Source organism: Chaetodon auriga, chromosome 12 (assembly GCF_051107435.1).
Source record: "Chaetodon auriga isolate fChaAug3 chromosome 12, fChaAug3.hap1, whole genome shotgun sequence".
NCBI lineage: Eukaryota > Metazoa > Chordata > Actinopteri > Chaetodontiformes > Chaetodontidae > Chaetodon > Chaetodon auriga.
The window spans coordinates 8,752,209-8,768,508 of record NC_135085.1 but is presented as its reverse complement, the minus strand read 5'-3'; the positions used below and the strand labels follow the sequence as shown (position 1 = coordinate 8,768,508).

The 16,300-nt window shown below is 42.6% G+C and overlaps 1 protein-coding gene across 2 annotated transcripts; it reads left to right on the top strand.

The window, feature by feature from the left end:
- Positions 1-1,509: 1,509 nt before the first annotated feature.
- On the top strand, positions 1,510-14,656 carry LOC143329513 (SUN domain-containing ossification factor). Of its 2 annotated transcripts, XM_076745433.1 has the most exons (24): positions 1,527-1,785; positions 4,490-4,604; positions 5,064-5,183; positions 5,545-5,777; positions 5,982-6,086; positions 6,394-6,535; positions 6,623-6,740; positions 6,881-7,005; positions 7,106-7,173; positions 7,280-7,387; positions 7,650-7,755; positions 8,204-8,224; positions 8,695-8,750; positions 9,425-9,507; positions 9,753-9,818; positions 9,926-9,991; positions 10,263-10,353; positions 10,865-12,211; positions 12,302-12,389; positions 12,566-12,670; positions 12,999-13,156; positions 13,534-13,625; positions 13,762-13,817; positions 13,940-14,656. In XM_076745433.1, the coding sequence occupies exons 1-24, from the start codon at positions 1,721-1,723 to the stop codon at positions 14,405-14,407; spliced, it is 4,002 nt and encodes a 1,333-aa protein (XP_076601548.1). In that variant the 5' UTR covers positions 1,527-1,720; the 3' UTR covers positions 14,408-14,656. The 2 variants fall into 2 exon arrangements, with proteins under 2 accessions (XP_076601549.1, XP_076601548.1); XM_076745434.1 differs by lacking the exon at positions 8,204-8,224 and having other exon boundaries at positions 1,510-1,785; positions 7,650-7,764.
- Positions 14,657-16,300: the final 1,644 nt, after the last annotated feature.

The following is a 16,300-nucleotide window of genomic DNA, read 5'->3' as shown; positions in this document are numbered from 1 at the left end:
CAACAGTCTTTTTTAAAATATAATAAATTATCGCTCCTATCGCTTTATTTTGCACAATTTTGTCATATTACAAATTATTGCATTAAAGTTATATTACTCAGTTCCTCAGCTCCTCTTATCCACTGTGGTTGTACAGCAGGGGTCACTAACAGGCGGACCGCGGTCCGAGTCCGGACCCAGACATCGTCCTATACGGACCCGGACCTATAACCAGTAAATTATTAAGGGATTTCAAATTTTGACGGGACACTTATATTTTAACCGGCGCAACTTTTCTAGTCTTTACGGCACCGGTTTAGCGGCTCAGGAAACGCACAAACCAATTGCATGCGAGTTAAGCCATCCCACGTGATGCTACCCAGCCAGTCGCATCTCTGCATTGCGGACGATAAACATAGCAACTCTGACTGCAGTCAGATGAGGAGTGAGAAGCGAACGGAGAGACGATAGAAAATTAGAAAGTTAGAAAGATAGAAAAAGAAAGAAGCGATACAGGGCGAGAGGCAGCTTTCTCCACGATGAACATAATTAAAACTAAATATCGTTCCAGGCTCACCAATGAGCACCTGCACGTGTGTATGAGGATGGCCTTGACACCATTCCAGCCCAGGTTTAAAATCCTGGCAGGACAAGCTCGAGCTCAGTTCTCTCACTGAACAACAAAAAGTGTGGAGAGTGGGAAAAGAGGGAAAGAAAGAGAAACTGTATAACTGTTCAGCTGTTATTTTCAAATTAGTTGAGACTGTTAAGATGTGAAAGTTAACAAAGAAAAAGGAATATTCAAGCTGTTGCTTCACTTTTACTTTTTCTAAAATTAAACACTTTCTTTTATAATGCACAATTTTTCCAAAAACATTTTATTTTCTCTATTTCATTTTTAAATTCAAATCTGCCTGGTTTAATGTTAAGTGACAATAAATACTGTCGAAATGTTTTTGAATTGTACTTTCTTTATTTGATCAGATGTTGATTACATGCAGATGTTGATACAACTACTAGGCTACTTCAGTATATATATCACACAAATCATAACGTTATGACATTATGATGTTCCGGACCTTTGCTTTAGGAAATTTTCTCTAACTGGACCTCTTTGAATTTTAGTTGAATACCCCTGTTGTACAGTATACGACGCGATGTAATCGTCTTCAAACTGGATTGTATTACAATAGTTTCTTTAAATATTTTTTTGGAGTATTCGTAAGGTTGCATTTAAGTCCATCAGCTGTTGCCGGGACATGGGCTACTATCCACCCACTAAGCACCACATCTCGGTGACTCGTGTATCGGTCATATTTTCAATATTAAGAAAGTATTTTTATGATCGTGAGTCAAATTGGCAAATTCTAAAAACGTTTGAAGGCACAATTGGCCTCTCTTACGAGGACCAAATACCTCTCTCGGAGAAGCTCCACCCGCTCGGGCGATCGGAGGCTACGAAACAAGCGCTCCAAACGCACACTCGGTTTGAACTGCGCAACAGCCTCCGTGGCTTCTCATTGGCCAGTTGAACACTGACATGAAGTGACACTTCGCAGCAGGTTGTGTGTAGATGGCAGCAGCTAGCATCACACTTCAGCCCTGAATCCGCGGACGATAGTCAAGTTTAGCAGGAAACTGTGGGTGAATTTATGTTCTACATAGCTCAAGAGACTGCCAGCTAAAACAACAAAAGGCTATTTGTGAGCACGGCGAGGATGTCTGTTCCGGCAGGAGAGGGATGAAGATGACACCACTGTTATGGCGAGTTGTGTCAGTGTGGCTATGTGTAGCTGTAGTCTGTTGGTAAGTCGATTAAATTTTACCCATTTGAACTTGACTTATTACTTTTATGCCATTGCTATTGACTGACACTGTCTGTGAAAACTAACGAACTGTGTCACAAATAATACCCAAGGTTGAGTTGAGTCAGTTAACGCATTGCATTAGCTAGCTAGCTAGCGCTAACATTTTGCTGTGATGTGGCACCTGGCTGACTTCTGACCTGTCAGTATGAGTAAGCCTCTGCTGCTGACCCTAAGCATTAGCTCGTTAGCTAGGTTTAACCCAGCTACCTGATAAACAAGTTGTGCCCAAGTTAGCAGCTATGTAACACACATAACGTTAATCGATACACCTCCACTTCCTCATGACATTGTAGTGATTTGGCAGAATTACAGAAGTTTAACCAGCCGCCATAACTTTGTGTTTCCTGTAAGGAAACTTGCCTGATAAGCGTATATAATAACCTGTGTGTAAAACCCTTAACTCAAACAACCACAAGATCCCTGCTACACAAATTAATTCGTTGAGTCTATGTCACCGACTCCTGATGGCCACTATCAAAACCACTGTCACAAAACTAACGTGAGCCGACGCTACAGATTCGGTTCATCTGCTCCTGACAGGATTAAAGGTCTTTCACGTCAGTCAAGCCAGTCCTCTTGAAAGCAGGAGGTTGTAGTCTATGTAAATCTGACAGAACACAGTAAAGCCAGCAGAGAGATTATGTGGGATGATCACAAGCTCCAGCCCTGATGTTAGAGAACAGTATCAGAACATCGCCCTGACTACTGTACTTATGATAGACAGGGAGAGGAGGATATGATGTCATGTGGTATTAACGGCTATGTTGGAGATGTTAACCTGACCCACTTTCATCAGCATTGCTCTATCCCTCATTGGAAAATGAAGCTCTGAACGCTAGTATTTTGACCTTTTAAGTTATTTTATCTGTGCATTTCAGTAAAATGGAAAGATGCATCGTTGTAGTTCAGGCTGTGGAGTTTTGTCAGTCAGTAGATGTTATTTGACCTTTGCACAGCACTCAGACATGTCTCAGCAGGAGAAACACAGGTGTAATGAATGACATGATTAACAGGTGTATTACATTAAGATTAATCAGCTCCAGGGCTGTGTTACTGTGCCTGCTTGCTAACTGGAATGGCATGCTGGGACACTTAATGGAGGACCTGAGTTTTTATTAAGTTTATTAATCACGTCTGAGCTTTTCTTGCTCTGGCACAGTTACATGTCTGCTGTGAAGGCTGCATCATGATACTGTGGGCCAAAATATAAATTATTTGCTCTATCTCTAATTCCAATTCTGTTAGTGCCTGAAATCTCAGCCAACATATGGGTGACGCCATATCATTTATCATCATGTGCTAATCTTATCAGAGTGTTATTCAGGGTCAGAATTGTAGTAATCGGTGACACGTCATGTCCTGTGACAGACGAAGAAAAACTCAGGTGACTGTTGTCAGTCAGGGGTGTATCTCAAGAGCAGTGTTGATGAGAGCCGACACGTGCACATGATCTTTGCACATGTGAGAAACGTGTTCATTTCATTTGTTGCATTATGGCCGCTCACTCCTTCATGCTTAACCTGCTCTGCAAAAGCACTGTTTTTAGGTATTCGTTAGCGTCTGCAATCCTGGAAACACTACATCTCTTTTTATCTATTTAATGTTCTTGAATTTTATTATTCAAATTACTCCTGAATACTGAAAAACACAATAGTGTACATATACAACATATTAGGCTCACCCACACAATCAATTATCCATTATACAATGAAGGATAGAGTTGAAAAATTCCTGCATTTTTTTTTCTAAAGTCTTCTGCTTTAACTCCTTGTCTGTAACCACTTAATTATTTAGCAAGTCATGCCCTAACACCGCTCTTGCTCCATTGGGATTTACATTAACAGCAGTCAGCTGGCTTCCAATTAGAAAACAAAAGCTGTGTTGTTCACTAAAGTGTGTGTGACCAGTCTAACATCTCAAGTCAGATCAACAAAGCAGTTGGACCAGCCAGCTCGTTGGTCAAATAAAGCACTTGACCTGGAATCCAGAATAAAAGAGTGTGGCCCTTTGAGGCCGACCAGGACGACCTTTTTCCCCACAGCGGTGTGCCCTTGTTATTGCAATTATTTAAAACCTTGTTACTGTGAGTTAATGTTGTTTTCCTGCCAGGAGTGAGGACAGTCACTGTGACCCTGACCTTCTCTTTCTACTGAAATGTGACAGTGTAAAGAACTGTTTAAAACAAACAAAAAGGGCTTTTATTAATGGATACACAGAAACTTAACTCTAAAAAAAAAACAAAAAAAAACTCTGAAGCAAAACAGATTTCACACATTTCTCATTTATTTTTCAAGGCCCTACAGTCGGGTTGAGCAATATGCAACTTTTTTGAGGTGTGTCTCTTGACAGCATTCCCTGACTCTGCATACAGATAAGATAAATTGCCTACATCGGGGTACAGGCCACTGGGACTTTCTCAGTGCGTCACACTGGGACATTGGCCTGCAGTTTCCTCTATGTATGACTCACTGCAGTCAAACAAAAACTTAAGTATGCTTGATTCAAGAGTTCACGAGTACCCCCTGTACTTATGTCTCCCTTCCAGAAACCAGGACATTTCCACCAGTGCATTAACAAGTGACCCACATTCAGAAAAATTAAATGGTGTTATGACACTGATTGTCTTTCCCTTTGTCTCACAGGTACTCTAGTTGCTATGTTGGTTGCACAGAGTTGGACCAAGAGGCCCAGAGGCCCGTGTCCTCACAGGACGTCAGTTCGGAGGAAGAGTCAGGGGAAAAGACTGATCATCACAAGGTAGCATCAACTGTATACAACAATACTACAACACACCCCATTATCCAGAGGCTTCACAGGTTGCTGTATTAAACCACTCATGTGACCATACCCTTCATTATGTCTTTTTAGATTAATCGCACAAGAAACACAGCACGCAGCAGTTGCACAACGTTGTCTGATAGAGCTGCAACTAACGATTATTTTCACTGTTGATTAATCTGTCAATTATTTTCTTGAATAATCAATTAGTTGTTTGGTCAATGAAATGTCAGAAAATAGGGAAAACTGTCCATCAGTGTTTCCCAAAGCCCAAGATGACGTCCTCAAATGTCTTGTCTCGTTTTCAACCCAAATTTGTTCAGTATACTGTCATAAAGGGGGAAAGAAACCAGGAAATATTCACATTTAAGGAGCTGGAATCAGGGAGTTTTGACCTTTTTTTGGTCTGTCTGCCTGTCTGTCTGTCTGTCTGTCTAGGTTGAGGAAAGCTGGGTGTTACCATCCCAGTCCCAATCTGAAAATGAGCAGTTGATAGAGGAGGATCGACAAAAAGTGGACTCGACAACACCAGAGACGGACAAAAAACAATATTCAGAGGTGCATTAAAGTTGTCGCATTTATGTAAATTAAAACTTAGATTTGTCACATCCCCAAAACAAACTTAATACTGCAGATGGATTATGTGTTGTGATGTTTGCATAATGCATAATAATTTCAAAGACATGTTTATGCGAAGATTTCTGAAGGTTTTTACATTTGTTTTCATCCAGCAGCACAACAGTTTCAGACCTGGATAAGCAGACATATGCAGCGTACCATCCTGTTCTTTTTATTGATCATACCTTTTGTACATTTGAAGTTTTAAGTGTTTGATGCATCGCTCCAGCTCTGGCTAATGGACCAGCCGTTTTTACATTTCCCTTGACAGCTCAAACATCTCTCTCTCTTTATCCATCAGGCCTTAGAAGTGGAGGAGCCTGCTGTGGAGGTAGAGTTGGAGGCAGAAAAAGGAACTTCACAACCTGAGCCAGAACCTGAGCAGAGCTCAGAGAGTCAACATCCTGCAACCGACATCACTCAAGACCAGGACTCAGCCTCCCAGCTGCCTTCCCCTGACCCTCTCACTGATTCTGCTGCTGAGCTTAAAGACACTCCCAACATCCCCAACATTGAAGACAACATCCCTGATAGGCAAGATATTATTAATATTATTACCTCCAGGCTTTTTTTTTTTCTTTTTTTCACACTCAGCTGTTCAGTTGCTCTTCTGCATCCCATTATTCTGCTGTTACAGAAAATGTGCTGAGTTCCTTTAAATTATTTGTTTTTTGTTTGATGTCTTCCTGGAAAGCAAATGGCTGCAAAAATATAATCACATAAATTGTTTCATTTCAGTGTTTCAGATGACGCGTCTGATGCGGCTGCACCTGAGCTCACTGATGTTGACCTGCCTCCAGCTGAATGTGAAGAAGATGACAGCAACCCGTATGACGGTGATAGGTGGGAACAGTTCATCTTTTGCCCTACTTAGTAAACCAAGTGCCCCATGAAATCCCCGTGAAATGTGTTTTGCAATTATATCCCTTCTTGCATCTGCAGATGTGGTTGCACTTCTGAGAGTTTGTTGAAGTCATGAGCTCTTGCTAGCGTGTTGTCTCTCCCTCTCTCTCTCTCTCTCTCTCTCTCTCTCTCTCTCTCTCTCTCTCTCTCTCTCTCTCTCTCTCCCTCCCCCTCTCTCTGGTTAATACTATAGTTCAATTTAAGATACCAGTCTGATCCTGACAACAGTGCTTTTTTGTTCCCACAGCAGTCCTCCAATAGTTCTGGAGAACACTTCCAATGTTCACACCCCAGGAACTAAAACCCACACCGACCCTCCTCTGAGCTCTCCGGCAGGTCACGACGCGCAGCATCCGGAGACCAACACGTCACACACTCTGACAGAGCAAGTAAGGAGCTCGGATACTGAGTGAATTATATTCCTCTCTCTACTAAAGGAGATGTCCCAGCTCTCATTTTCTCATTATCTTTGACAGGATCTGAGATCCCCTGTTCCCACAGACACAGATTCCAGTGTGAGCAGCAAAGACCCCGAGGACATCCCCACTTTTGATGAGTGGAAGCGTAAGGTGATGGAGGTGGAGAAAGAAAAGAGTAAGATTACAAGTTCCTTTTGCTTGTGAAGTTATGTTAAGCTTGATGATCCTGAATGTAACACAGTCCGGTATATGTATGAAACGGTCTTGATTTGAAGACTCCCCCATAATTCTCTGTTATCTTCCTCCTCTCAATAGCTCAGTCTACTCACACTGCTACCAATGGGGCTCCTCATGTGGTGAAGAAGGTCCAGAAGAACTTCAATAACTACGCTTCAGTGGAGTGTGGAGCCAAGATCCTTGGTGCTAACCCAGAGGCAAAGGTACTTTAAGCATGATAATACATCCTACAGAGGAATCTGTCGCATGTTGACATAATGACACACACAAGCACTCATTGATTTGTGAATATGTTCTGTACAGAGCACTTCGGCCATATTGAAGGAGAACATGGACTTGTACATGCTAAACCCCTGCAGTAACAAAATCTGGTATGAAGCGTGCATGCCCCCTGTGGTTTGTCTCCACAGATTCAGCATTTCAGTTCATCTCCACCTGAAGCTGTTTTTTGAAGTTTTGTTTCTCGTTGTCACTCAGGTTCATCATTGAGCTCTGTGAGCCCATCCAGGTGAAGCAGTTGGACATCGCTAACTTTGAGCTCTTCTCTTCGACTCCCAAAGACTTTCTCGTCTCCATCAGTGATAGGTATGTACTGCAGCTACCACACGTGTTTTCTATGAAGGAAATATCTATATCTTCGGTAAAGCTGCGTATCGAAAACAGTATCTAATGGTATTTTACTAAAGGTAATATTTTATAATATATATTAGAAAAATATATATAATTTTCTCAGATAACTAAGGGCATTGTAATTTTCAGTGAGTTTAAACTGTAATCCAGAGACATCCATATCATTGAACTGACTGTCATTAGCCTTGATGACTGACATTCAAATCTGTGTGTGTAGATATCCAACAAACAAGTGGCTGAAGCTGGGAACCTTTCACGCCCGGGATGAACGCACTGTCCAGAGCTTCCCATTAGACGAACAACTTTATGCTAAATATGTGAAGGTGAGCACAGTATTTTTTTTTTTCATGTCTAATTACCATCACATCTGTCTCTATCCTATGCTTAAGTAGTGCAGAGGCTGTAATCTCTTAATGCAGGTGAGCATTTAACTGGTAAACTGTTTCTGCACACTTCCTCTGAATGTCTTCTAATGGAAGTTTTGGCTTTTCCTTCCTTTTCCTTACGGTAACAAGGGATATTGCCTGTAGAATGATAAGCTGTACTATAAGAGGTCACGTAAGAGTTGAAATGTAAAATTTGACGAGGCCAGGTTGGACAGTGTTTTACACTCTGCATTTGGACGCGGCTGAGTCACTGAAATGATTGCATAGCGGTTCTTCTGCATCTGAAGTGACTCGAATTAAAACCGAGATGCAGCTTTGGTCCTGTTTTGAATGCATGTGTGCATCTCTTTAATTTTGTTTCTCTTTTTTCTGTCTCTTGCTTCAGATGTTCACCAAGTACATAAAGGTTAGCCTGCTTTTCTTGTAGAGGTCTGTGTTTGAGTGAGCTGAGTAATAAACATGGAGGGCGCATGTGTTCTGTGTCTCTCTCTTGTTTTAAGTGGTGTGATCAAATCAGATCTAACTTGCTCTGCCCGTTGCTAACCTATTTAAAACCTCAATCAATGCTCTGTGAATACATGTCACACATAATGAACATTTGATGCCCACAAGTTGTCATTCCAACAATCCAGTATGTCAAATGATTTCACTCTGTGTAACCTATCCTGAGACATTCTGTCAGATTTACTCACATTGTCGATCAGTCTCTTTACATTTCATTTCAAGCGATTGCATCAATCTTACAACAAAACTAAATCACAGCTTTGCAGTTTGTAAGTAACTCAACCACGGTTCAGAGCGTTGATTTGATTTGTGTGGGGAATAATACAGCACTCATTTCCATTTTAATATCTGAATCATTTTTGCCTTTTTCAGGTGGAGCTGGTGTCTCACTTTGGTTCTGAACATTTCTGTCCTCTCAGTCTCATAAGGTATGGAATATTCAGCCAATGTCTGATACTCTTTCTGTACCATATGACAGTGAGATGCATTATCATGGAACAAACATGTAAGTCAAATAAAAATGTAGCTGTTTCCATCATGTGTCATGTTCTTATCGTGCCTTTTATAGTTTTGTGGTTTATGTCTTTTTTATGCATTTTTGTATTTGATAACAACACTGATTAAACCAGTTGGCTAAAATGTTTTCCAGATGATAGCTTGTTGCACACTGCATGAGCTTTAGGTGGAGTCAAGTGATATCATGCAGTATTTGGCATGAGGTCATGGGCAGCTCACCCTTAGCCTGTACCTCACTATTAAGCCTTTGGTTGGGACACTGTGACCTCATGCATGGCACATGGAGGGATCCAGGAGTGGGGTCACAAGGGCATTGGCCCCACCTGAAATCTGAAGTTCCCCCTGTTCGCTTCAGGACACTTCACTGGGATTAGGGGATGTGTACTCGTCCTCTCCAATATATAACATTGTTCTTGCCCACCATTCACCTTTTAAAACATAATTCTGTGTGTGTGTGTGTGTGTGTGTGTGTGTGTGTGTGTGTGTGTTTTAGGCTATCTGTGGAGCTCGCTGCCCCCTGCAGGCTGTCACAGACTGTTACATGAGCCTGGTTCTAGAATGATTTTGATGTTGTTTTTTTTCCCAGGGTGTTTGGCACGAGTATGGTGGAGGAGTACGAGGAGATCGCCGATCCCTCAGAAAGATCAGATGATCAGGATGATGACTTGGGTAAGAACGGAAAAGAACAAATGTAATAATACAGTTTGAATTTTTCTCCACATGTGATAAATTGAGGCATTGTAGCAAGAAGATACACTCAGAGCAGGCTGTTTGGTACAGTTTGTATCATGTGTGAGGACAATGTAACAAAGTAGTCACATTGAAATTAATTTCATTTGTGTGTTCAGGCATTATTTTTTTACGTTAATGTGGTTTTGCAGTCACATTCATCACTGTTTTGTTGCTACCTACAGATTATCCTCCTGGATATGCAGCTGGTGAGGTCAAATTATCCAAGAATCTGATTGGATCAGCCAAAGGTAATTAAAGCCAGCATGGACCTCTGCTCTATAAAGACGACCACAGTGATCCCAACGCTGGATTACTATATTAACTTGTTACTCTGGTGTTTACGTTTTCTCTTCAGATGTCATTTTGAACATGGTAAATAATATCGCCGTAAATGTTCTTGGAGGAGGCCCAGAGATGCAAGGTATGACCAACACAGTCAGCGCTGACATCCAGTTTTGTCCCACAGCCTCAAGTTCTCATAGGATCAAGTGATGAAGTACTGATGCTTTAGAATCAAAAGGTCAAAGGTCAACTTGACTTGCAACAACGCTGAGCTGGTAATTCTGGTTAGAAGGACAGTAACTGTTTTACTTTCCCAAGTTTTCAGTTATTGACAATGTTGTTGATGACTTTTAGAATTATAATTTATGATTTCATTCTTAATGTAGTTTTTCTTAATTTACATTTTGTAGGCAACCTTTCATCACAGGAAGTAAACATGACTGAGCCGTCACCCCAACTTGAAACCACCACTCCAGCTACCACTACAGACCTCCCTGCAGCGTGAGTACATTGTCGTATATTTCAGAATTATAAAGTGACCTTCAATCAACCTTGACTCCATCAGTGTTGAATGAAAAAAAAAAAAAAAAAAGAACTGGCATTGTGTCATATCATAATGTGACCTAGCGTCATAAATGCTTTGTGACCTCTCTGAAGTCTACATGAAAACCTGTGTAAAACATCTTGTATTGTGTTTCATTAAGTATAATTAGACATCTTTTTATTTTTCCTAGAATCTCATATACATTGAACAAGTCTGTGTATTATGTAGAGTGGAATATCTGTGCAACTGGTTTAATAACAAGTACATCATGCTTCCTCAAGTCTGGTATCTTTAATTAGTGTCTTATGTTTGGAAATCTGCTTTTCCATTAACCAGTGCGTTGTGAAATAATGGATGAAGTGATATTTTGTAGGTCAACTTAAAGGTCTTTTTTGTCATGGCTGTTGTGTATTGGGCCCGTTCTTTACTATATTTAAAATGTACTGTATTGTTCTTCTTTCTCTCTAGTCTCGACGCTGAAGAGGAAGTGATTTTATCAGACCCTGATGATCCTGCAACTGCAGCCCCATCTTCAGAGACCCCTGTGGAAGAGACACCTAACGCTGAGACAAGCGAACAAGAGCTCCCCCTAGTGGAGGAAAAAAATGTTATTCCTTTAGTGAAAGTTGAGGAAGAACATGTCAGCTCTACAATCATCCTTTTGGATAAGGAGGAGGAATCGGATGAAGAAGAAGAGAAAAGGGATAATCATGAGCAAAAACAAGAAATCCAGAACTACTGTTCACTACTTCCTTCACTCTCTTCCTCCTGCTCCTGCGCAGCGTCCCTCCAGGAATATCTCCATCGGCAGTGCTCAGCCCTGCTGTCCAAAAAAAGGAAATGCCAAACTATGGGCAAAAAGCAAACGATTCCTCCCGTCCAAACACCCGTTTGGCCCCAACCCCCGTCCCCCACTGCCTGCCCTGAACCTCAGCAGCACCACAGTGAGGTACATCAGCCCCATGAAAAAGAACAAGCTTCTGAACAGCAGCCAGAGAGCGGCGCCAGACCGTCAGAAACACCACAGCCTCCAGGGAACACAGCAGAGTCTCATAAAGAGTCCATGTCAGAACCTCCTCTGCTGGAGCCCAGTCAAACCGCGAACCTCCCCAAACCCAGTGCCACTGACTCATCCTCTGCCAATCCTACCCCTATTGTGGAGACACCGCAGCTGTCTTCTGAGGAGCCAGCGAAGGAGCTAACGCCAGAAAAGAGCCAGGATGTGCTGGATAAAGAGAAGCACATTGAGCCCTCAGCCTCTCTCAGTAGCTCCAACTATGTACAACCCAGTGTTGGTGCTACAGTGGAGGATGTGTCAGTGGAGCCAACAGAAGACAAAGCTGATATTGATGTTTCTCAACCAGAGATAAACATCCCCATACAAACCCCGGATAAGGCAGATGAATCTCAAATTCTCCATCCCACCACCTCCCCTCATTTGGAACATCACCCCGACCCACCTGCTGTACCTGAAAGTGGTACCGCCTCCACTGAAGTAGCCCATCCTGCCCCAGATATCGTCACTGAACTCGAGCCCTCTGGTGGACCCCCGGTCATCACAGAGACTAAACTGGAGGATTTTGCAGAAGACATTGCCGCATCGTCCTCCTCCCCCTCAGCTCCTTCTTCCTCGCCTACCTCACCGTCCCTCTCAGACATCTATGCAGATCCCCCCAATGGCACGGAGCAAAACGGGAACCCGGTGCACGGCTCCAGCCAGAAAGAGTCCGTGTTCATGAGACTCAACAACCGCATCAAGGCCCTGGAGATGAACATGTCACTCAGCGGGCGCTACCTGGAGCAGCTCAGCCAGAGGTGAGAAACAGGACACACACACCACAGAGAAACAGAGCAGAAGTTAAGTTAGTGGTTAAGACGACCTCGTCTTCTCCGTTTTGATTCAAGGTATCGAAAGCAGATGGAGGAGATGCAGAAGGCTTTCAACAAAACCATCATTAAACTCCAGAACACCTCAAGAATAGCAGAGGAGCAGGTGAGCTAGGAAAGAGCACAAAAATGGCATGTGCTTTTTTTTGTCTGACCAGCTTTGAGGTAATGTTGCTTGGCACATTATACCTGACGATTTTGATTCTTAATGCCTTTACATACCATTTCAACGATGTGAACATGGCTGTCATTGCTTAATTTGTTGTCCTCTCTCTCCCATAGGACCAGCGTCAGACTGAGTCCATTCAGTTGCTGCAGGGCCAGCTGGAGAATGTGACTCAGCTGGTTCTCAACCTGTCTGTCAGAGTCAGCCAGCTGCAGACTGAGGTAAATACAGTGCTGCAGACACAAAGCCTTCATCTGTGATCAGGAGGGCTTTTCAGTCTGATATTAATCTGTGTACATTTAGTCTTCTTCCCAGTCAGCAGGACGTACTGTTACTCTTTCACACCAAATCCCGATGCATTGTTTGTGAAACATCTTATGTATTGGTACTTTACTGATTCAACTTCTGAAGTACACGTCCGGATGTGTACTTGTGTGATTGTTGCAGTTATCGTCCCATTTTCTTCACTGTATGTTTCTGTCTCTCACGTCGTCACATCAGACAGTGCTGCTGTGTTGCCAATGATAAAGTCAATGGTCTATCTCCCAGGTGTCAGACAGGCAGAACTACCTGCTGCTGTCTCTGGTGTTGTGCCTGAGTCTGGGCCTGCTGCTGTGTGTCAACCACTGCCGCATCACCACTATTCCTCCAACCACAGAACCAGAGCCACCCATGGCTAAGAGCTACACCTACTGCTGTCCCGAAAGGTAGATGCACAGTTTAATATTGAAAAAAATATATCATCATAAAAACTACTATGTTCAAATGCTGTCTTGAAAAGAAGAAGTAGAATAAAAATGAAAGGCTAAGATGCATCTTCACACCCATGATGGCAAAGAAAAAGCTTTAGTGCAGAGGGTCCATGTGAGTAAGCTCTGAGTGACATCTCCAAATGGGCTATTACAGCTTATGGGCGGAGGCTACAGCCTTGAATGGCTGCTGCTCATTAAGCCGTTTTATTGATACAATTATTCATCAAGAGCATCGCAGCTGGAATCTTAAGTGATCACGCAGCCGTGACTCATGTCTTAATAAAGGTGCTACATGCCGCTTTTTCCTTCAACCATTACCGTTTGCTTAATAGGAGGTTTTCTGCCTGCGATGAGACGGGCCTGAAGAGGAGTGCATCCTATCCACTCATACACTCTGAGTCACTGCAGTTAGCCACCACTGAGGGTAAGCATAAGTGCCATCAGGGTAATAATACTAATGTGTTTCAAGTTTTTCCTCGAATACGTTGAATAGAAGCTGCTCAGTGCAGGATTGTAACATTCCTTATATGTAGAAATTAACTTCCTTCTTTGGCTCACAGGCCCAGAAATGCTGCACGCAGAGGACATGCAGAGTCTTAGTGCAGCTAACAGAAAGGTGTGTGAAGACAACTTTAATCCAGTGCAGCATATTGGGGTAAAATAAGTGTTCAAATACTGGTTGGAACTGATGAACAGTAGTTAACAGTTGCTCCCTCTCTCTAACCTTGTCCCACACAGAGGAGACGCCGTAAGATGAAACCCATGGAGAAGGTGGAGACTCTGAAACCTTCTTTCCATGCTGCTCCAGAACTGTCTAATGGAGGTGTTGTTTGTAACGGTGCGCCTGTCACCACAAACCCTACACCGCTTACAAAAAGGTTACTTCAACCTCTCTTTAGAGACTCGCCGTCAGAGGGCAGCTCGGAGGGGTCCTCTCATTCAGACGACCCCTCCTTCTGTGGCATCACCACAGCTTGCACCCGAATCTGTGACGGGCACCCTCCACCCAAGACCCGGGCGGAGAAACGGGCTTTAAGACGCAGGCGTCCTAAGTCCAGTTGCGCTGTCGTGGACTTGCTTCAGGCCCCGAGGAGGGACAAGAGCGAACCACTGCCCATCTCTACCATACATGACATCATGAACAGGAAAACGGAGCAAAGCTCTGGGACCTTTGGGGTGAACGTTGCCCTCTCAGGTCCTGTTTGACATTTGACATCTCCACTTCATCTCACTGACTACTTGACTCTTTCCAAAAGAGGATGGACATTCATTCTGTAGCCACTGGCAGCTTTGAGCTTCGGCATGGGACAATCTCTTCACTCTTACTGAGTTTTCTTTTCTGTTCATGTTCCCTGTTCTGTCCTTTTCAGATGTTTATACTGTAGTATTTGCTATACTTCAGAACAAAGAATTGTCTTCCCAGCTTTCCATTAAAGCTTTTCTCTTTTGTTTGATGATACTGACTTTGTATTCACCCCACATGTTTTATCGTACTGAGCCTGCAAACAAGAAATTCCTCTTTTTAAAATGTCTTATTTTCTGTCAGTACCTTTTTATTTTAGAAGAATTCAGTTCTGACCTCCAGGGAAACCTGCTATCAGGATGTTGCCTCACATTTTAGTGACTGAAAAATTATTCTCAATGTAAAGCACAAAGACTTGTCAAAGTATGTGGAAATCTTTAGATTGAAAGTGGAAAACCAGACACACAAGGGAAGCTGTATCACACTATTGTTAGTTATTGATCGAGTGAAGCTGAAAGAGAAGAAAGATGGCGCACAACATGAAAGGACTTCAGGGAAAACTTGTTTTAGTGATACGTTACACAACAACTAGGGCTGGACCAAGATGAAATGCAAGGTCCAGTCAAACTGATGCTTTGGATACTTCTCAGAAAAGAGGTTAATCCATCATCAGCTGCACTTCAAGTCCAGTCACGCAGGTGTTGATGGAACAAAAAAAAACAACGTGAATGTGAAGCGTTCTGCGTGGCGTCTGAGCGTCATTGCAACATCATCAACTCCACTCTTCTCTCCGTTATCTCTGTTAAAATGTTAAGTCAGAGTGAGCTGCTTAACATTTTCTGGACTCAAACTTCGGTCATTAAATATCTTAGACCTGGTCAAAACGTGGTGTTAAGTTTAAAGTAGTGCAACAGATTTTAGACAAAAAATCAGTGATGACTGTGTAGCAGTGTATGAAAGATGTGAGCCAGTGGTTCCAGATGGAAAAACAGGAAACAGCTGTAACAAGCATGTAGAGATTGAAATAATAGTAATAATGGTCACATGAAACTGCATCGCTCAGTAATCTGGTGCATGATTGGTTGTTGTGTGTACAATAATTTTACACTTAAAATTTAACTTTTCCACTTTGTCTACAGCGATGAAGCTTAAGTCTAATTCCAAATGATGCTTCAAGAGCCATCAAGGGAAACTGGATTCGAGCTCAGATCTTGCAAGTATCCACTTCACTGAAGTATCTCGAGTAGGCCAGTGAGCCCCTCCTCCCAGCCTCACGAGTGTTTTTCAGTAACTGACCCTGAGCCCTGAGCGCTGGAGGAGAATAATATCTCCCTCTCACTGCCAGAGAATTTCCTCTGTGAGATAACACAGTGTCACTGAAAGGTAACGGCAGCAGTTCAGGATTGTTGCTGACTCATGTTAATCACATAGTATCTGTCTAATGTTTGGTGCTTGTGCCGTTTGTGGGTCACTGAGCACCAGATGCAGGACTTACAGGAGTGCGAGTGCTGCAGTTCATTACAGTAAAGGGTATGGTGTTTCATACAAATATGAAAGACTACAAGGTCAAATATGGTGGAAAAAGACGAGCAGTATGGCTAAAATTCTGATTTTTCCCTTTTTTCTTTTTTTTTTTTAGAATTGGTTCATGTTGCAAATCCTCTCAACCTTTAACAAGGTCAACATTCAGAGTCCATTGAAGCTGTACACATAGTTGAATTGTGAGTACACACACACACACAAACACCTGCAGACCCTGGTTCTGTTTCCCACATCTGCTGGAATAGAAGTCTGAACCACAGTGCCCTCTCTTATGTAAGTGTCTTGTTGCTTTGTCCAGCAGGGGGCAGTGTAAT